Below are 22,404 nucleotides of genomic sequence, written 5' to 3'. Positions count from 1 at the left end.
TAGTCTGACCACAGAGGGCCGACCAGATGGGTAACATTCATTGGCATCCTGCTCCACAACATTCACATTAAAGAGCATAACAGATTACAATAGCACACTCTTCCCTATATAATGCCACTACTTTAAGGAAGAGTAAAAAAACAAAAAAGTAGTCACAAAATAGTGAATAGTGTGTCATTTCAGACACAGGCAATTTTTATCATCTGATAAATCCTGGCGGCTGTTCTAACAACTGTAACAATGCTGGTTACAATTTCAATTTTATTCTCCAGAATCTCAAATATACTGATGGATGAAAAAACAATTCTTTATGGATTTTTTAAAATTGTATCTATTCATTCCATTAATTAAATTATATTACGAATAAGAATGGTGGGGTTGTCAATCCAAAATTACAGCCAAAAGCTGTAAAAAAAAAAAAAACTAGGTACCCTTTGTCCTCTGAAGGGGGATAAATGGGAAGGGAAAAAAAGACTACTGTAGACAAATCCATCGATAGGCTCAGTTAGGGACTGTCTGGGACTAAATAGCAGCTTTGCTGACAGCACAATCTTTCAACGACACCTGTCTTTCTGTCATCCTCGCTCTTTCACACGCATACATATATTTACCGGTAAACCAGCTCTAGGAAATAGCCAAGCGAGCACACAACATTGTCACTGATATTAGCTAGAAACATTGATCAAGAACACCCAAGGCGCACCCATGTTATTTGCCAAACCTGTGTGACAAAACTGATCAGGTTACAGTGCTAGTTATAATATTTGGTTACAGTCTAAGAAGATGCTTAGTCCCCTGGAAGACGGGAAGTGACTATCAGTGAAAGAAAACCGGCACTTCTCTGCAGCTCTAAACATGCTAATTTTATTTCAGCCATCCATAACAGGAAATAGGCTAGACAACAATGATTCATTTAGCATTTTACCTGTTTAGACCCATTGATGCTGTGTTATTCACACACTACTGGCCCATATGTGTAGTGCAAGCCAAGGCAAGGCCAATATTAGCATTAATGCTGTAATCTACAGCTATAGACAGCAGCCAGACAGTAGTAGACACCTGTCTCAGTCCTATCCAGATGAACAGCACAGTAACCCAGAGCCCCTGACTAATCAACATGTGACAGTGACACACAATCACATAATGTGATCAACTCACCGTTAGTTCATGTAATGGTAAATGTTCCACCAGCATGCTGTCAGCTAGTTGGACAGCCATGGTTGGGGCACATCACAAAATTGTGTGTTTGGGCTTATTGTCAGCGCTGTGACGAAACCAGTATCGCAATATTTTTTCCATGGCAAAAATTAAAACATAAAGCAGATGAAACTTTTTGGTCCTTCAAAAACCTGTATGTAAAATATTGTGTGCTATAGCTTGCAAAATAAATACATGTGACTCTGGATGACAACATAATGATGTTTGTTTCCAACATTAGGGCTGTTTTCCTGGAGAAGTAAAATCCGCTTCATGTTTTGTTTCCTTGCCACGATACTAACGAGTATCGCGATACTGGTATCGTCCCGGCCCTACTTATTGTCACAACAAACAATGTCATTTCCATCACAGGTTCCAACATGCAACCAGTTTAGGCCTCAATGTCACAATGACCAGTGGTCTACTGTAAACTTCATTTATTTGGAGCACGATTGAGTAGAATGATTAAGAAGAGAATGCTTGCAACACTGTTGAGTTCCATAAACTGAAATATCCTCTTAGGAGGGAGTCGCCTCATGGATGAAGAGAGTACCACTATCCCTGGCTCCTACAGATATAGGGTGATCCCCAAATGGCACCCTATTCTCTATGTAGCGCAGTACTTTTGACCCGGGACCAATATGGAGCCATTTGGGATGCAGACATAACTTTCCTAGTGAATGCGGCCAAGGGCTAAGGGGAGACTCACGACGACTGACATCTACACAAAGCACGGGCTTATATATGGTGGTCAGAACTGTTGCTCTGCTGCTAAGGCGAGCAAGATGCCTTATGCTGGTGGGGTGGGGACTTGTGTTTTCTGTGATGTTTTAATTTAGATTTGTATTTTATGTACAAAAGGTGTGCGTATATATATAAGGTCGACCGATTATGATTTTTCAACGCCGATGCCGATTATTGGAGGACCATAAAAGCTGATACCGATTACATCGGACAATTTGTTTATTTATTTATAATAATGACAATTACAATATTGAATGAACACTTATTTTAACTTAATATAAATACACCAATAAAATCAATTTAGCCTGAAGTAAATAATGAAACATGTTCAATTTGGTTTAAATAATGCAAAAACAAAGTGTTGGAGAAGAAAGTAAAAGTGCAATATGTTCCATGTAAAATATGTGCCATGTAAGAAAGCTAACGTTTCAGTTCCTTGCTCAGAACATGAGAACATATGAAAGCTGGTGGTTCCTTTTAACATGAGTCTTCAATATTCCCAGGTAAGAAGTTTTAGGTTGTAGTTTATTATAGGACTATTTCCCTCTATACCATTTGTATTTCATTAACCTTTGACTATTGGATGTTCTTATAGGCACTTTAGTATTGCCAGTGTAACAGTATAGCTTCCGTCCCTCTCCTCGCTCATCCCTGGGCTCGAACCAGCAACACAACGACAATTAGCGCGCGCTAACTAGCTAGCCATTTCACTTCAGTTACACAAGCCTCATCTCGGGAGTTGATAGGCTTGAAGTCATAAACAGCGCAATGCTTGGCGCACAACGAAGAGCTGCTGGCAAAACACACAAAAGTGCTGTTTGAATGAATGTTTACGCGCCTGCTTCTGCCTACCACCGCTCAGTCAGATACTTGTATGCTCAGCCAGATTATATGAAACGCAGGACACGCTAGATAATATCAACCATGTGTAGTTAACTAGTGATTATGATTGTTTGCTAGCTAGCAACTTACCTTGGTCTACTGCATTCGTGTAACTCCTTGTGGAATGCAACGAGAGAGAGGCAGGTCGTTATTGCGTTGGACTAGTTAAGGTTGCAAGATTGCATCCTCCGAGCTGACAAGGTGAAAATCTGTCGTTCTGCCCCTGAACAAGGCAGTTAACCCACTGTTCCTAGGCCGTCATTGAAAATAAGTGTGTTCTTAACTGACTTGCCTAGTTAAATAAAGATTAAATAAAAAGGTGTGAAAAAAATTTAAGCCGGCAGATCAGCACCCAAAAACACCGATTTCCGATTGTTATGAAAACTTGAAATCGGCCCTAATTAAAATCGGCCATTCTGATTATTCGGTCGACCTCTAATAATAAATAAATATATATAAATAAAACACACACAGTTGAAGTCTGAAGTTTACGTACACCTTAGCCAAATACATTTAAACTCATTTGGACAATTCCTGACATTTAATCCTAGTAAAAATTCCATGTCTTAGGTCAGTTAGGATCACCACTTTATTTTAAGAATGTGAAATGTCAGAATAGTAGTAGAGAGAATGATTTATTTCAGCTTTTATTTCTTTCATCACATTCAAAGTGGGTCAGAAGTTTACATACACTCAATTTGTATTTGATAGCATCACCTTCAAATTGTTTAACTTCCACAAGCTTCCCACAATATGGTGGGTGAAATTTGGCCCATTCCTCCTGACAGAGCTGGTGTAACCGAGTCAGATTTGTAGGCCTCCTTGCTCGCACATGCTTTTTCAGTTCTGTCCACAAATGTTCTATAGGATTGAGGTCAGGGCTTTGTGATGGCAACTCCAATATCTTGACTTTGTTGTCCTTAAGCCATTCTGCCACAACTTTGGAAGCATACTTGGGGTCATTGTCCATTTGGAAGACCCATTTGCAACCAAGCTTTAACTTCCTGACTGATGTCTTGAGATGTTGCTTTAATATATCCACAATTTTCCTACCTTATGGTGCCATCTATTTTGTGAAGTGCAACAGTCCCTCCTGCAGCAAAGCACCCCCACACCATTATGCTGCCACCCTGTGCTTCACAGTTGGGATGCTGTTCTTCGGCTTGCAAGCCTCCCCCTTTTTCCTCCAAACATTACAATGGTCATTATGGCCAAACAGTTCTATTTTTGTTTCATCAGACCAGAGGACATGTCTCCAAAAAGTACAATCTTTGTCCCCATGTGCAGATTGAAAACTGTAGTCTGGCTTTTTTATGGCGGTTTTGGAGCAGTGCCTTCTTCCTTGCTGAGCAGCCTTTCAGGTTATGTCGATATAGGACTCATTTTGCTGTGGATATAGATACATTTGTACCTGTTTCCTCCAGCATCTTCACACGGTCCTTTGCGGTTGTTCTGCACTTTTCACACCAGAGTACGTTCGTCACTAGGAGACAGAACACGTCTCCTTCCTGAGCTGGATGACGCCTGCTTGGTCCCATGGTGTTTATAGTTGCGTACTATTATTTGTACAGATGAACGGTTGTACCTTCAGGCATTTGGAAATTGCTCCCAAGGATGAACCAGACTTGTAAAGGTCTACAATTTCTTTTCTGAGGTCTTGGCTGATTTCTTTTGATTTTCCCATGATGTCAAGCAAAGAGGTAATGAGTTTGAAGGTAGGCCTTGAAATACATCCACAGGTACACCTCCAATTGACTAAAATTATATCAATTAGCCTATCAGAAGCTTCTAAAGCCATGACACAATTTTCTTGAATTTCCCCTGATGTTTAAAAGCACAGTCAACTTATTGTATGTAAACTTCTCACCCACTGGAATTGTGATACAGTAAATTATAAATGAAATAATCCATCTGTAAACAATTGTTGGAAAAATGACATGTGACATGCACAAAGTAGATGTCCTAACCCACTTGGCAAAACTATAGTTTGTTAACAAGAAATTTGTGAAGTGGTTGAAAAACAAGTTTTAATGACTCCAACCTTAGTGTATGTAAACTTCTGACTTCAACTGTATGTGTATATATATATATATATATATATATATGGCAGGGATCCATCATGGGTTAGAACACTGGATGGTGAACTAGGCTATACAATGCACTAGAAACAGTAATGACAGGACGTTTCATGTCTTTGAGACTAATGTCTCGCGTCGCTCAAATTATAGATATCTAATGTGCAAATATTTAGGCTTGAGTGATGAAATGTCAAATGTTAAGCCTAAATGTCCACCATATTCTAATTTAACATGGAGTTAATGGAAGTTCAATCAGGAAGTCCTGGTCTGAATACATCTTCTTGCATTAAACTTTGGTTCAGTTGTACAATGTAATTTACATTATTTCTTTAATCATGGGCACAGCGGGAACGTTCTATTTGTTTACAAATGGTCTTATCAACAGCACAACTTCATGTCACTCCTCCTCCTCTATCAATTAACCATGTGTGAAATGCCAGTCACTTATTATCCTCTAGCCAAGGAGCCGCAGGAAAATAATGCAATTCCACCATGCTTTCTAATAGACCAACAGGCATAGCTGTTTAATTATCACCTTCCTCTCTTCACTCATGGGTGGAAATCATGAGAAATACATTTAAGCTAATGGTTACCCCTCATCCCTCTTACTTGCAGCAAAAGTTTCCACCGTCAACACTCCACCCAAACCCACCAGCTGAAAGTCCCGTCATTTGAACCTCCTTGAAACAAGCTGTGCGGGTTCTGATGCCAGCTGCCCATCAAAGGGGTAACTTCCATCCCAGCATCCATCCCCCAGAAGACAGGGTCATCCCCCAAAATGTATACTTGAAGCAACTGTAATATTTGCATTCAGTCGCTGTTGTTCATTGGGGCGGCAGGTAGCCTAGTGGTTAGAGCTTTGGACTAGTAACCGAAAAGTTGCAAGATCGAATCCCCGAGCTCACAAGGTAAAAATCTGTCGTTCCTCCCCTGAACAAGGCAGTTGGCCTACTGTTCCTAGGCCATCATTGAAAATAGGGATTTGTTCTTAACTGACTTGCCTAGATAAATGAAGGTACAACATTTTTTTATTTATTCAGTTAGGCTCGAAGGCTCTCCTCTATGTAAACCTGCATACACCCCCCTTGTACTTTCTCCAATAGTAAAATAACTCGTAAAAATCAGAAGTGGTTAGAGCAGTTATTTCCACGGCTGCCATAGAGATCCAATAAATGGCTGGACCTGTTTCAAGCCCATCACATAGAACGATGTTGCATGCTTCAATCACATAAAGAGCCAGAAGGTATTAGCAATTGCACCCTCCTTCTCATACTTAATGTTTCCGGAAGCACGGTAGATAAAAAGTACGATCCAAATGAACCATAATACAATTCATTAACGTAATGCACGGAGGAGCTCTCAAAAGGCAAGCCAGGAGAGGGAAGTGTTCTTGTTTGCAATGAAATTGAATGCATGCCAGTGTTAAATTAATTTGCTCCACATTCTCCGAATGCGGCATCATGCATGTCCAGAAAACAGCATGCATCCCCAGGAGGACAGTGTTCCAGGAATATTCCAATAGTCAACAGCTAGGGCTAGGCCATAAAAGGAAGAGTCCAGTCCCAACTTCAACTGTAAAAACAGGAAGAGACAGTAAAATAAAGTCCGAAAAGATAGCCCTAAACGACCTGTGACTGCAACAGCAAGTTTGAGTCTTTTCTTGTTGAGTACAATTGAAGACCTTGAAGTCGATCACAATGAGTCTAAGTCGGAGACTGGTAAATTTTTTAAATACATTTTGAATTGTGTGCTTGTTGACATTTACTGCATCGATTGACAGAAACATAAGCATTCCGCTGCACCCGCCATAACACCTGCTAAACAGTGTACGTGACCAATAAAATGTGATTTGGTTCACATTTCTAGAAAGAAACAAACGTCAGCTGCATGAACTGACAGCAACTGCTTGAACCCAGGGGCCACGTTTGATGATATATCAGCACTAAAAGGAATCTACTATATGCATTGCAACAAAGTAAACAATTGGACAGTAGGCCTATCTGAGAACTTAAGCCCACACTGCCTGGTGCATTCTTTTCAGCTAACTGGCTGCAACCAAAGCACATTTACTGTAAACATTGACAGCATCCCTGTCTGCCTCATAATACAACTAGTTAGCTAATAGGCTAGCATTATATAAACAATGCATCCGGGCATTACAACCGGTTTGGTAATCCTGGCTTTTCACTTCGCCCATCATATTAGTACTGTACATCCACAGGCCTAAACTAAACCACGATGACTGCGTTTACACAGGTAGCCCAATTTTAATATTTTGTTTCATTCATTGGTATTTTGGCCAATCAGATCCGCTCTGAAAATGATCTGATGTTTAAAGATCTGATTGGTCAAAATACCAATTATTGTAGAAAAGCTCAGAATTGTGCTGCCTGTGAAAACGCAGCCGATGGGCGTCGCATCAGTTCGATGCACCTTGCCTACTCCGCTTGATGAAATGATCAGAATGGCTACATCACATGGTATTCTCGTTTACAGCGCTGTTCCCAGAGAATGTATCTACAGCAAATGTCTCACAGCCAGTGTTGTCATTCGGGTAATGATGAATAGGCCCAGTATCACTAATTACAAATCAACAGCACAGCTAATTCGAAGACGAAAAGGGGATCAGGTTGCACGACTGTCGAGACGATTGGCTAGTTAGATAATTTAACGTTTCATTACAGATTGTTATTGCGTTTCGAAACGAAACTATAAGAGGCTAGCAAGCCAACACTGGCGACTACCTACATTTTGCTAGCCCACGGGTAAAAATAAAACCTAGACAATAGCAGATTTAGCTATCCATTCATCATTTCGAGAAAGTTGTAGAACACGCATTTCACGCCTCGCGTCAACATTGTAGCTGAAAATCTAGGCTAACATCGTAATCAGATTTTTTTTTAAACCAACTGACATTTAATCCCCAAAGTGTTGTCATCATACTCCATTCAAAAATATATTGCAGTATTTTAGTTATTGATAGAACGTTAGGCGATAAGACACACCATCTTTGTTAATTTAGTAAATAACGGCTGTTCAAATAGCTACGTTAACGTTACTAGCCATTAGGTAGCTACTGCATGTTATGTTAGCTAGCTTGTTTATACTGCTAAAAATGAGAAGCAATTTAGCTAATAATTCCCAAATAAAATGAAACCTTACCTTTTTTCGTACGTGTACCTTTAACCAAGCAAAACAGTGTAGTTAACGTTGATATATTATTCAACGCCAACCCCCGTTGAATTGATGTTTCGCTTTCGAAACCCTGCTGCCTCCTTCGATGTGAAACGTCCAGTTAGTAAGATTCTGAGCAGCTTTTCACGCAATTGCGAGAACTACAGTGACTGGCGTCATCTCACGATATTGTCATGTGCGGGAATCACCAAACCTAACACAAATGTATATGTTATTTTAATTGAAAACAAATGACATTCACCGTTGAGTGAGCAGTAGTAACATGTTTTGATGTCAATACAATATGACTATGTTAAGACAAACTGACGCATACATTTGGGTGTCAGCGTCCTACCTTTACAATAAACAGAGTGGTGTGTACTGTACTACCCATGAATATAAAACATACATTCACACACATTTTTAAAATAAAGTAGTCACAATTACTTGCGGTAATCTTTTTAATATGAAACCACTTGGTTTGTTTTACATACATCAACTGTCAACATTTATTTTACTGTGTTGGAAGCACCATTTTGCATGAAAGTACATTGAATTTGCTTGCCAGGAATTTATGGCTAAAATAGTTATTTACTTATACACAACATTACAAAAGTATTGCCTGACTCAATTGACATACATTTACACTGCTATGTCTTGTTCCCTCTAGTATAAAGCATTTCAGTGTAAAACACATTTAGTTACATTAAACTAAGGGTCCGTAGTCCCCATTTCCCAACATGACATTATTTCATAAAGAAAATGGGTTTAAATTGACTGTGTTAAATCATTGCCACTTTACTCCATGGATTTCCATCTCCATGGTTACTTCAATCTGTGCTGCTGAACTTATGTCTTGGAATAATATTTCTCCCCCAACTTTCCAGTAGCCAATATCTCCCTGTTCCCTGTCACCTTGTCTCTTGCCCCGTCTGATGTCGGACAGTGTCCCATACATCCAGCATAGTGTGGTGGTTACTGGTGGTGTCGACTCCTCATAAGGTTGTCCAGTTCTGTCTTGTTGATGGTGCCGTAAGCCTGAGAGTAGCTGCCTAGTTTGGCACGGGGATCCCCGGCAGCCGCCATGTTGGCGTTACACTGGAAAACCTTCTTACTGAACCTGGGAGGAGGGGGCCGTGCCTCTCGTGACTGAGACTGGGACCGCTGGTTCTATATTTACCCCCCAAAAGGACCAGATGGAGAGAAAATCTGGGTTAGAGGGGGAGATTTAAAAATGTTATGAGGGTAAATATGGGACAATACAAGTCCTGTCCAATAACAAGAAGTAGTAGGATTCACTCCACAGCAGCTGAGCTCCCTGTTCCCAACAAGGTGATAATGAAACATTGGGAAAGGACATTATAGAAGATGATGTATAGCATTGACATAAAACCTTAATAGTGACAGCAGCAACAGTATATAAGATCATAGAGTATGACCTTGTTAATATAGCCCACTCACCAGGTGTGCAGAGGTGACACACATCCCTGAGGAAACAGAGGGATCGTCTCTGCGGACAAGTGGGTTGTTCTGAGGGTGGGAGAGGGTCAGGGAGAAGGAACGGGTACGGCTGACAGGGGCTGAGCGACCGCGCTGCAGAATCTGCTCCATAGACTGACAGATGGGGAGAGAGACATTATTACATATCTTTTCCCCCCATGCATTGTAAATTTCTTACTGGACACTGCAAATAACTTGTGCTGTGTAGTGATCATCAACACAATGTTTGCTAAATCAAGAGTCTCTGTCTAATACATTTAACTAAAACATGCTTGTCTATCCAGTAATCTGTATTTTAGATATTCAAGGTGTCCACTGAATGTTGCTAGACCTCAGTCTGAATTGTGTGTAGTTTAATCCATTCCATTGTATTCTGGTATTAACAAGTGACGCTGCAACTAATCACTGAAGATCCTAGAACAAGGATCAAGGACACACTGATTACTTGCACAAACGCATACGGTACACATATTACATCATGTATCTTAAGAGGATATAAACTGGGTAATTTATTCTGCAACAATCTTTTTGATTTGTTGCTGATTATTGTTCCCACTTGAATTGTATTAAACATGATTTATTGCATCTGTTGGAACTGAACTCTTTCCTGGGATCTGAGTTTTTCCTATAGCTGTGGTACTTACAACAGTGTTGCGAATAGCGCCCTCTGCTGGCGGCACAGTTACATTTTCATTACTCATCTGTACCTCCAGTTCCCTGCTGGCAGTACCTGAGCGAAAATAGTGAGGTGGTCCAGCCAGATTTCGAACAAAACCATCTGCATGAGAGAAATATAAGATAGTATCTGTCTGTGTGTATGAAGTATGAAGGTGTGTGAATATGGGGGACCAAATCAAATAAAAATGTATTTGTCACTTACCGTGAAATGCTTACATACAAGCCCGGAGGGGATGGCTGCTGTTTTACCACCTCCTAAACAATTGTGCAATTTTGTGTGTTATAGTGTACTCACTGGCAACGTGTGTGATGGGATTATATGTAGTCTTTCCCATGACGGGGCTAGCTGCAGGGCTGGACCTCTCCAGGGACGGCTGGGTGGACACAGGTACTGGTGTAGGTATGGTGATAACTGGACGAGCAGCCTGGTGTTCTGTCTTATCATGAGGGGATTTAACCCTAAGGTCCCCTCCACCATTACCAGACACTGGCTCCAGCCCTCCTTTGTCCTTCCCAGTGGGCCTTTCCCTCCCACGGTCTCCACTGTCACACCCAGAACCTGACCTAGAGACAGGCTCCTCTTTCTTCCTCGGCATTACATGACGTGGCATTCTCCTTGTGGTCCTCTTTTCTAGAATCATCTTCACAGGACAGATGAAAAAGTCACAGTATCTACAATCATTTTTATCTGTCATTCATTCATTCAGTCCTGAACACCTGTCTCATGTTCTATGTTTGGTTCGCTTACGGTGGACCATTACTGCCAAGTTTTTAATAGTTACTAATACAGTGTTAAAATAATTCCTTTCGGGGGATTATGACTGTGTGTATATACACTGCTCAAAAAAATAGAGGGAACACTTAAACAACACAATGTAACTCCAAGTCAATCACACTTCTGTGAAATCAAACTGTCCACTTAGGAAGCAACACTGATTGACAATACATTTCACATGCTGTTGTGCAAATGGAATAGATAACAGGTGGAAATTATAGGCAATTAGCAAGACATCCCCCAATAAAGGAGTGGTTCTGCAGGTGGTGACCACAGACCACTTCTCAGTTCCTATGCTTCCTGGCTGATGTTTTGGTCACCTTTAAATGCTGGCGGTGCTTTCACTCTAGTGGTAGCATGAAACGGAGTCTACAACCCACACAAGTGGCTCAGGTAGTGCAGCTCATCCAGGATGGGACATCAATGCGAGCTGTGGCAAGAAGGCTTGTTGTGTCTGTCAGTGTAGTGTCCAGAGCATGGAGGCGCTACCAGGAGACAGGCCAGTACATCAGGAGAGGTGGAGGAGGCCGTAGGAGGGCAAAAACCCAGCAGCAGGACCGCTACCTCCGCCTTTGTTCAAGGAGGAGCAGGAGGAGCACTGCCAGAGCCCTGCAAAATGACCTCCAGCAGGCCACAAATGTGCATGCGTCTGCTCAAACGGTCAGAAACAGACTCAATGAGGGTGGTATGAGGGCCCGACATCCACAGGTGGGGGTTGTGCTTACAGCCCAACACCGTGCAGGACGTTTGGCATTTGCCAGAGAACACCAAGATTGACAAATTCGCCACTGGCGCCCTGTGCTCTTCACAGATGAAAGCAGGTTCACACTGAGCACATGTGACAGACGTGACAGAGTCTGGAGACACCGTGGAGAACGTTCTGCTCACCTGCAACATCCTCCAGCATGACCGGTTTGGGGCTGGGTCAGTCATGGTGTGGGGTGGCATTTCTTTGGGGGGGCCGCACAGCCCTCCATGTGCTCGCCAGAGGTAGCCTGACTGCCATTAGGTACCGAGATGAGATCCTCAGATACCTTGTGAGACCATATGCTGGTGCGGTTGGCCCTGGGTTCCTCCTAATGCAAGACAATGCTTGACCTCATGTGGCTGGAATATGTCAGCAGTTCCTGCAAGAGGAAGGTATTGATGCTATGGACTGGCCCGCCCGTTCCCCAGACCTGAATCCAATTGAGCACATCTGGGACATCATGTCTCGCTCCATCCACCAACGCCACGTTGCACCAGACTGTCCAGGAGTTGGTGGATGCTTTAGTCCAGGTCTGGGAGGAGATCCCTCAGAAGACCATCCGCCACCTCATCAGGAGCATGCCCAGGCGTTGTAGGGAGGCCACACACACACACTACTGAGCCTCATTTTGACTTGTTTTAAGGACATTACATCAAAGTTGGATCAGCCTTTAGTGTGGTTTTCCACTTTAATTTTGAGTGTGACTCCAAATCCAGACCTCCATGGGTTGATAAATACTTATTTTCCACCATAATTTGCAAATAAATTCATTAAAATCCTACAATGTGATATTCTGGATTTTTTTCCCTCATTTTGTCTGTCATAGTTGAAGTGTACCTATGATGAAAATTACAGGCCTCTCTCCTCTTTTCAAGTGGGAGAATTTGCACAATTGGTGGCTGACTAAATACTTTTTTTGCCCCACTGTATGTACACACACACACACACACACACACACACACACACACACACACACACACACGTTCAGTTCATCATCCTCTCTCCCCTCAGTATTACCTCATACAGTTTATTACGGTACTGAACCACCGACAACTGGACATCATCATCCACAGGCAGGATCACATCAGAGTCCAGACCTGGCTCCTTGGCTGGGTTGTGGAATCTCCAGTGACATGAAGAGGAAAAACGTGAAGATGACAGCGCAACACAAATAGATGTATCCATTGTTAAATCCAAGACTAGCCATGCATACTGACTTAAATCGCACTACTCAGTAAAATTGTAACATAAACAAACAAAACAGAAAACACTTTGGCTGTATCCCGAACGGCACACCATTTCCAATATAGGGACCCTGGTCAAAAGTAGTGCACTATGTAGGGAACAGGGTGCCATTTAGGAAGAAGCCTACATACTGTATATATTAACATGCCTGAACATAAACCCTTTGTTTATAACAGAAATTATCAGCATTGGCATCACTAGACGATTCACGCATTATGTCATCAAATAGCTTTGCTTGCTCTTTGGGCTAAAGGCTGGGTTACTCTAAAGCTCCTAGTGACAACTGCTGATTTAAAAAGGACTTCATAAAACACATTTGACTGGACATGATTGATAACCATGTATGAAATGGATGCTGGATCACAAAAGCCTATATAAAGCTCCTATAAAGCACCTTGCACTACATTTTGATGTATGAGATGTGCTGTATAAGGTACCTGGAGACATAGAGGTGCTGCAGGGCCTGCTCAGCGGTCAGCCTCTTGTCTGGGTTGAACACCAGCAGGCGACGCACCAGGTCTAGGGCATCTGGGGGCACCGACGGCTGCAGAAGATCCTCTAGAGGCACCTGGGGCCTGGACACAGACAAACACAGTGCAGCGCAGTGAATACATGTCTACAAATGTCTACAAATGTCTAGACAGCTGACTCAGCACCTTTAAATAGTTTACTTCTGTTGGACCCAGTAGATTTCCACTATGACTTACTTCAGTAGCATCCTCTGAATCACAGAGGCACCATACTCAGATCTGATCGAAAGTACGTCTGAAAAAAAAAAATCACAAATCACTACTAAGGTATGATCAGTTGGTCCGTTAGGGGCATAACAACTTGATTCCTACAACTTGTGCTCAACAACCAAATAGCACACTAGTAATGATCTGTGAACCCTGCAGCGAGGACTTAATACTCACCCTCTGGGCTAGGGTGTGGAATTGCACTCATGATTTTCTCTATCTGGTTGATGGTGGAAGTTCCAGGGAAAAGGGGCTGCCCAAGTAGCATCTCTCCTAGGATACAACCTATACTCCACATGTCTACCCCCTTTGTGTATCTGTAGAAGAAATCAAAGCATTTTCATGGACTGACTTCCAATATGCAGGTTTCTGCATGGCTACTACTTACTCACATCAAGTACATTGATGTCGCAAAAGGGCAACTCATTTTAACATTACAAACCTACAATAACAATATTTAATTTGTACAGCGCATTTCTCACCCTCAGCCCACATCATTTTCAATGGCAGAGAGAGAGAGAAAGAGATAAACATATTAAAAAGTGGAGAAAAATAAATAAATAAATATATATATATATATACTTCATATTCATAATCTCCAGCTCCACCCTCAACATGTGAAAATGGCGCTTTTCTATGTTTGGTAGTAATATTTCCAATGACGTCATCTAATTTAACCAATTATGGATGTGTGCATTTCACCTTATATATATATATTTTTTTTTTGTGAAATGCACACATCAATACAAAACAAAATGGCCGCATCCATACAAAACATAATCTGGTGTGCGTCATGTGATTTTTAGGAAATGCCTACTCATTATTGGTTAAATCAGATGATAGAAAAGTACCATTTTCACAAATGTTGATGCTGGGGGTGGAGCTAGAGATGATGAATATCAAGTACACACACTCTACCGTTCAAAAGTTTGGAGTCACTTAATTTGTCCATTAAAATTACATCACATTGATCAGAGCCAATTTGCTCTGTTCTGTGAAGAGAGTAGTGCACAGCATTGTACAAGATCTTCAATTTCTTGGCAAATTCTCACATGGAATAGCCTTCATATCTGCGAACAAGAATAGACTGACGAGATTCATAAGAAAGTTCTTTGTTTCTGGCCATTTTGAGCCTGTAATCGAACCCACAAATGCTGATGCTCCAGATACTCAACTAGTCTAAAGAAGGACTGTTTTATTGCTTCTTTAATCAGAACAACAGTTTTCAGCTGTGCTAACACAATTGCAAAAGGGTTTTCTAATGATCAATTAGACTTTTAAAATGATAAACTTGGATTAGCTAATACAACGTGCCATTGGAACACAGGAGTGATGGTTGCTGATAATGGGCCTCTGTACGCCTATGTAGATATTCCATTAAAAACAAATCTGCCGTTTCCAGCTACAATAGTCATTTACAATGTCTACACTGTATTTCTGATCAATCTGATGTTATTTTAATGGACCAAAAAATTGCTTTTCTTTCAAAAACAAGGACATTTCTAAGTGACCCCAAACTTTTGAATGGTAGTATATATATATATATATTCAAGCCTAAAGGAATGGCTCAGATACTTGGGAAAAGTAGGCCGTACAGTGCACTGCTCCATGTAATCCCAGTGCGTGTGTACCTTGAGGAACCCAGCAGGATCTCAGGAGCTCTGTACCACCGCGTCGCCACATACTCTGTCAGCGCCGGGTTCCCAGCATCCTCCTGGATCTGGCAGAGAGACCTCGCTAAACCGAAGTCACAAAGTTTCACAAAGCAATCCGTGTCAAGTAGAATATTGGAGGGCTATGGGAAGAGAAAACTCAATTCAATCATGTCATCAAAATAGTTATTCTCCAGATAAACAAAAGAATAATTGGATAGCATCACCCATACTGGTGGCACCAGCGCATCTGTAAATGCAATAATGTCATAATCTCAATATGCACAGTTCTTAGTACATTGACAATTTAACCATTGTACTGTACCTTCTGATCTCTGTGGATGACATTGCCTGAGTGCAGGTATTTGGTGGCCTTGAGGAGTTGATGCATGACATAGCGTTTGTGGATGTCTTTCAGCAGGTTGCCTTTCTTTATCACCGCGTGCAGGTCGGTGTCTGCAATACACAGGTGGTAAAAACACTAATAACCAACAGGAATCGTAACCAAATGAAATCATCCAGAATTGAACATTCATTCATACCACACTTAGAATAATGACACTTTGAAAACACCTTTCCACAAACACACAATGAACCACAAACACAAGATTAATTTAGCAGTCAAGTGAAGGACAAATCAGACATGTCACGTTTCCCATAAACAATCTACGCACTCCTGCAGTGACCCCAAAATGTTAGCAAGTGTGGCGGTGGGCAAATGCCAGGGGCACCAGGTGCAGCGATGCAGGTCCACACACTAAGAGATTAGACTGCAGGGAACAGAGAGAAGTCCAATATGTGGACTCAGCATGCATAGTAGGCAGCCAAGAGGAGAGGAGCCCTCCCCCATCACCCTTTCCTCTGGTGCCAGGTTTAAACTGCTGAATAACCTTGCAGCTTGCCTGCATTCTTTGTGCTGTTATTTTAAAATGGCCGACCCAATCAAATTTAGCACAGGGTAGGTGGCCAATAATAAATACTGTGGCAAAGCCTTGAAAATGTATTTTTGTAGGCATCAGGGTGATTTACACAATCAAGTTGTCAATGCAAGCATCCTGCATGTACAGTACCAGTCAAAAGTTTGGACACACCTACCCATTTAAGGGTTTTTCTTTATTTTTACTATTTTCTACATTGTAGAATAATAGTGAAGACATCAACACTATTAAATAACACATATGGAATCATGTAGTAACCCAAAAAGTTTTAAACAAATCAAAATATATTTTAGATTATTCAAAGTAGCCACCCTTTGCACACTCTTGGCATTCTCTCAACCAGCTTCATGAGGAATGCTTTTCCAAATGTCTTGAAGGAGTTCCCACATATGCTGAGCACTTGTTGGGTGCTTTTCCTTCACTCTGCGGTCCAACTCATCCCAAACCATCTCAATTGGGTTGAGGTCGGGTGATTGTGGAGGCCAGGTCATCTGATGCAGCACTCCATAATTCTCCTTCTTGGTCAAATAGCCCTTACACAGCCTGGAGGTGTGTTTTGGGTCATTGTCCTGTTGAAAAACAAATGATAGTCCCACTAAGTACAAACCACATGGGATGGCATATCGCTGCAGAATGCTGTGGTATCCATGCTGGTTAAGTGTGCCTTGAATTCTAAATAAATCACAAACAGTGACACTAGCAAAGCACCCCCACACCACCTCTATGCCTCACGGTGGGAACCACGCATGCGGAGATCATCTGTTCACCTACTCTGCATCTCACAAAGACATGGAGGTTGGAACCAAAAATATCAAAGGACAGATTTACACCAGTCTAATTGTCCATTGCTCGTGTTTCTTGACCCAAGCAAGTCTCTTCTTATTATTGGTGTCCTTTAGTAGTTGTTTCTTTGCAGCAATTCGACCATGAACGCAGTCTCCTCTGAACAGTTGATGTTGAGATGTGTCTGTTACTTGAACTCTGTGAAGCATTTATTTGGGCTGCAATCTGAGGTGCAGTTAACTCTAATAACTTAACTCTGAGTCTTCCTTTCCTGTGGCGGTCCTCATGAGAGCCAGTTTCATCATAGCGCTGATGGTTTTTGTGACTGCACTTGAAGTAACTTTCAAAATTCTTGACATTTTCCAGATTGGCTGATCTTCATGTCTTAAAGGGGCGGCAGGTAACCTTGTGGTTAGAGAGTTGGGCCTGTAACCGAAAGGTTGCTGGATCGAATCCCCGAGCTGACAAGGTACAAATCTGTCCTCTGCCCTTGAACAAGGCAGTTAACCCACTGTTCCCCGGTAGGCCGTCATTGTAAATAAGAATTTATTCTTAACTGACTTGCCTAGTCAAATAAAGGTTACATTTAAAAACAATTAAAATAACTTACAAGTAATGATGGACTGTTGTTTCTCTTTGCTTATTGAGCTGTTCTTGCCATAATATGGACTTTCACCAAACAGGGCTATCATCTATATACCACCCCTACCTTGTCACAACACAACTGACTGGCTCAAATGCATTAAGAAGGAAAGAAATTCCACGAATTAACAAGGCACACCTCTTAATTTAAATGCATTCCAGGTGACTACCTCCTGAAGCTGGTTGAGAGAATGCCAAGAGTATGCAAAGCTGTCATCAAAGCAAGGGGTGGCTACTTTGAATAACCTCAAATATATTTTGATTTGATTAACACTTTTTTGTTTACTACATGATTCCATATGTGTTATTTCATAGTTTTGATGTCTTCCCTATTATCTACAATGTAGAAAATAGTACAAATAAAGAAAAACCCTGGAATGAGTACAGTAGTCCACAGTGTCCAAACATTTGACTGGTACTACATATCTGTTGTTATCAAATAGGCATTTTATATGATACCATCTCACATATCACCACATTCCTCAAGTGAAATCAAATTCATATTTAAAATGGATGTAAACAGATAATGCACATAAGAGTCCTCACCCATGTATTCAAAGACCAGGTAAATATCTTTGTCATTTTGAGCTCTGATGACATTGAGCAGTTTGACGATGTTGGCATGATCTCCAAACTCCTGCAGGGAGAAATATAAAACAGTTTAGATAACGCACGCGGACACGCGCGGACACACACGGACACACACGGACACACAATTGAGTGAAATCAGTGTTAAGACTGCAAATCTTCTTAGGGATAGTGACATAACCAACACCACCTAGACTGTTCTTAATGTTTAGATGCGTTGTTATGTAAACCCTCTCCACTATGGTGCCAGTGTTTCTGTGGGAGATGGCAATAGCTGATTATGGACACTGACACACAGTTTATGGACTTGGCCTCTGTTTTTCCTGGCCGCAGAAGATGGGAACAAAAACTGCCCACACTGTTTTCTTTTCCCGGTGTGACCAGTTTTCTGTTCACTTTCAATAGGTCAGAATATATGGCCACCCTATGGATGATTAACTAAGCACCAAATCACACTGCAAACTGTCCACAATACTTTTAGTAGTCTCTTTAAAATGGTACAGGTGTTATATCTGTGAACCTGGACTAAGGCTTCTGTTCAACTATAGAATAAACTAAACAAAACTGTCTCTGTCTGGACTATGAGTCTTTAGCATATGGAATTATTTTATGCATTAATTTCAAAACCATGCCATAAAAATGTTGATGTCCATTTTGTTATATGTAATCTCTGCTGGACAGGCTACAATTATGTGAGATTTTCAGTTCTAGGTTGCCCAGGTTATGTTAAACACAATTTTAGATACAACAGTTCAGCACTTGGCAGGGTCTAATCAGCATCAAGGAGTCTTCCTGAAAAGCAGGAGCCATCTGGAGTTTACATTACGGTATGCAAACACGGTCCCAGTGTACACAGCAACATGACCAGTCCACTCAGGCTATATACACCAGCTGCCTGCGGTTGGGCTCCATTTCAAACCATTGAACCACTCACTTCAATTTTCCAATTGTTGCTAACTGAAATAGATATTCATTCTTACCTGAAGAAACATGATTTCTCTGAATGTCCTCTGTGGAGAAAAAAATAACATTGGGAAGACGTAGGAAAGGCCAAAGTCATTTTAATTGACAATGTATTTAATCATTAACGGACTAAATGAAACAAGTTGTTTGAGAACCCCTGGCCCTTACAGTATTGCCAAAAATATATAATTAGATATAGTCAAGGTTGTTGAACAGGGACTTTTTTGTTACGCTCCTCAAACTTTCACAACATATATTAAGATATATCTCTGTAGCTACATCTACTTAGTGGCAGACAAAACTAGTAGCCAATGTCAATGACCAATATCATCATGTATCACAAACCTGGGCATCAGTCCTATTCCTGAAGGCATCAAATATTTTCTTTACAGCCACAACTTCTCCTGTCTGTCTGTCCACAGCCTTCCATACAATCCCATATGCCTGTACACAGAGTGGATAAAGAGATACAAAACTGATAGTGAATCATTATCATGATTAAAAGGTCAAACAAAACAGCCACAGGACTGTAGTTGAGCCCTAAGATAAACTCAAAGCACAATATTGGAAACACAGGAAAGTAGAGTGGAGAGTAAGGAAAGAAAACGTTCTAGGGAGCGATTACTAAGCACTTTTAGAGTCAGCAGCACACCGAGGAGAGGTGACTGGTTGACATCAATGGGTGAGAGGAAGAGAATACATAAACAGGGAACACTAGACACTGGTCCCTCTGGCGTCAGCGACTTCCTGCTTAGCGAGCATAGCAAGGCTAACTTCAATACCGTCAGACAGACTGAAAACTGGGGAAATAAGGTTATTCAAGGAAGACTTTTGGGGGAAAGTTACAGTCTTGGAACTTATAATGGTACTCTTGGTATTGTAACCTAGGAATAGTGCCCAACAACAGCACATCGGTGCCCCCCCCCCCTTGGGTAAAATTGAATTGTAAGTAAACGTGCTGAAAGCTCACTCCACAGCTAGCTTGAAATGTTGCCGATGGAGCTATCCAATTGGTGCCTTTTGTATAGCTCAAACAGTTGGTACGTTGTCAAGGAGGAGAGTCACATGTGTTTGCGAGAATACGATCATTGGTTCGAGTATGGTATGGGGGCAGGGACAGTGGAGGAAGACTTACTGTGAGCAGCACACTAATGTCAGTTTCATTACTGTATTATTGACTGTATGTTTGTTTATTCCATGTGTAACTCTGTGTTGTTATATGTGTCAAACTGCTTTGCTTTATCTTGACCAGGTCGCAGTTGTAAATGAGAACTTGTTCTCAACTAGCCTACCTGCTTAAATAAAGGTGAAATAAATTTTAAAAACACCTGTGTAATAGGACCCATGGCCTCCCCTCAAGGGAAGGTTCTAGGTAGTATTGTGACGCATCTACATGACTCAACAGTTTGCCACCTGGCACTATACAGTTCAGAGATACAATAAGCATCAGGGAGGCTAGATCTAGCACATGGTGAGACTCATTGTTTTGTCAAGAGAAACAAAACAGGTCTTCCATTATCCTATGTCTGGGGAAAAAAACTAAACAAAAGCTTTGGACTCAAGAAGTCAGGGATTTTTCTATTTCCCTTGTATCAAAAAGTCTGCTGATCTGGCTGAAAGAAATGTCTTGTTCTGAAAAAATGTATAATCCTCCAGTTTATGACATCAGTATTCACAGAGACAAAGTTTGGGGAATTTTAAGAATTGTTCTTACAGGAATGACTAGGGAGGTAAACGTGAAAAGTAGCAATGTGTGTAATTCAATGACTATTTCTTTAAAATAAAATGGATTTCAAAATTTCAAAATTACTTACCACCTTTCAAAGTCTTTACCACCTTTCAAAATTACTTACCCCCTTTCCAAGTCTTTTCTTTATTTCATATTTCATGGAAATATGATCCTCCACTTCCGTGACGTTCATCCTAATTATTTGTTTAGTTAACTCTTATGCAATGTTTTTCATTCCTTTTTGGTAATTACAAAGTAACAGTCAGCCACAAGTAGAAATTCTGCAAGGAAACACTTGAATCATCTGTTTTCAGAACGTTCTTGATCAAGGCAACAATGTATCAACTTCCTTTGCAGCTGCAATCTCCATATGAGTACACTAAAAAAATGTAACACCTTTCGTTTGAAGGAGTTGTTGAATGTAAACAGTTAGTTAAATACAAAATCACGATTCATGTGTTGTTGTTTGGCAGCCAGTTCTGCTTGCAGCAGCGCGCTAACTAGCTTCTTTGAACTTCTGCGCTAATGTTGAATGGTTATTGATCAATCACTGTCGTTGCCCACGGATACATTCCTAAACAAATATCTCCCTCCCGAAAATTACCGATGGTCTTCTTTGAAAGTTCTGAAACAGTCCGGTTCAAGGATATCGGCGACAGGTGTTGATTGCTGGATACAAACAAGCATATCGGTTCGTTTCGTAATTGTTTGTCGTCCTGGATACGCAACTATACGCTGCTGTACGGTTTCCGAAGTCAAAATGTACTATATCGTAACAATTAATGAGAAAAAAAAGAAGCTTTTTGATCTTAATTTAAGGTTAGGCATTAGGTTACCAGTGTGGTTAAATTCACGATTAAAATTACTTTTTAATTAGATCAATTGTAGAAGTAGGCGGGATTTATGACTTTGTCGCTGTGGTAACTAGTGACAACCGTTCCAAAAGCTTTTAAAGGAGCCGTATGCTTTATTTTATGAATCAATAAGTGGGTGGCACTGCACTGTACGGAGATTGTGACAGCTGGTTAAACGGCATCCCTTGAGAAGGCAAGAACAAGCTGTATGGCAGGAGAAGTGCAGTATTATCATAAGGCGACATGTACTTGGAATACGGAGGAGGAATGGAGGGAAAAAGAGGCTGAGGAGGTCTAACAGAGAGAGGGGAGCTTGAGTTGGTTAAAAATGGCAGAAAAAAAGGATATGGTTTGTTAAAGAAGAATGGTAGAAAGTATAAAACAGAGTGAGCTGAAGACAGGAGGAGAAATGGAAGTGAATGAGGTCGAAGTATCAGAGGTGGTAGGTGTGGTGAAGTTCTTGGAGCCTGAGGCTTGCACCGAGGATAAAGATGAGT

The 22,404-nt window shown here is 41.2% G+C and overlaps 2 protein-coding genes across 5 annotated transcripts in view; both read right to left on the bottom strand.

Moving 5' to 3' along the window:
• The window catches only part of LOC109907231 (protein lifeguard 1), a 50,498-nt gene extending 42,269 nt beyond the window's left edge, over nucleotides 1-8,229 (bottom strand). Inside the window, exon 1 of the mRNA XM_020505078.2 lies at nucleotides 8,064-8,229. The gene's annotated coding sequence lies outside the window, so the exon portion shown is untranslated. The remainder of the gene's footprint in view (nucleotides 1-8,063) is intronic.
• A 275-nt stretch (nucleotides 8,230-8,504) lies between these two features.
• LOC109907230 (mitogen-activated protein kinase 15) lies at nucleotides 8,505-21,986 on the bottom strand. 4 transcript variants are annotated; one of them, XM_020505074.2, is made up of 14 exons: nucleotides 21,178-21,986; nucleotides 19,670-19,768; nucleotides 19,342-19,371; nucleotides 18,320-18,410; nucleotides 15,736-15,866; nucleotides 15,390-15,553; nucleotides 13,936-14,075; nucleotides 13,729-13,786; nucleotides 13,459-13,596; nucleotides 12,794-12,899; nucleotides 10,549-10,894; nucleotides 10,220-10,353; nucleotides 9,537-9,689; nucleotides 8,505-9,245 (listed from the first exon to the last, which is right to left on the bottom strand). In XM_020505074.2, the coding sequence occupies exons 1-14, from the start codon at nucleotides 21,244-21,246 to the stop codon at nucleotides 9,051-9,053; spliced, it is 1,854 nt and encodes a 617-aa protein (XP_020360663.1). In that variant the 5' UTR covers nucleotides 21,247-21,986; the 3' UTR covers nucleotides 8,505-9,050. The 4 variants fall into 4 exon arrangements, with proteins under 4 accessions (XP_020360663.1, XP_020360664.1, XP_020360665.1 ...); XM_020505075.2 differs by having other exon boundaries at nucleotides 8,505-9,284; nucleotides 21,178-21,943; XM_020505076.2 differs by lacking the exon at nucleotides 10,220-10,353 and having other exon boundaries at nucleotides 9,062-9,284; nucleotides 21,178-21,944.
• Nucleotides 21,987-22,404: the final 418 nt, after the last annotated feature.

Source organism: Oncorhynchus kisutch, linkage group LG17 (genome assembly GCF_002021735.2).
Source record: "Oncorhynchus kisutch isolate 150728-3 linkage group LG17, Okis_V2, whole genome shotgun sequence".
Lineage (NCBI taxonomy): Eukaryota > Metazoa > Chordata > Actinopteri > Salmoniformes > Salmonidae > Oncorhynchus > Oncorhynchus kisutch.
Note: the sequence above shows the minus strand (reverse complement) of the source record. Positions and strands in the feature narration are given on the sequence as shown.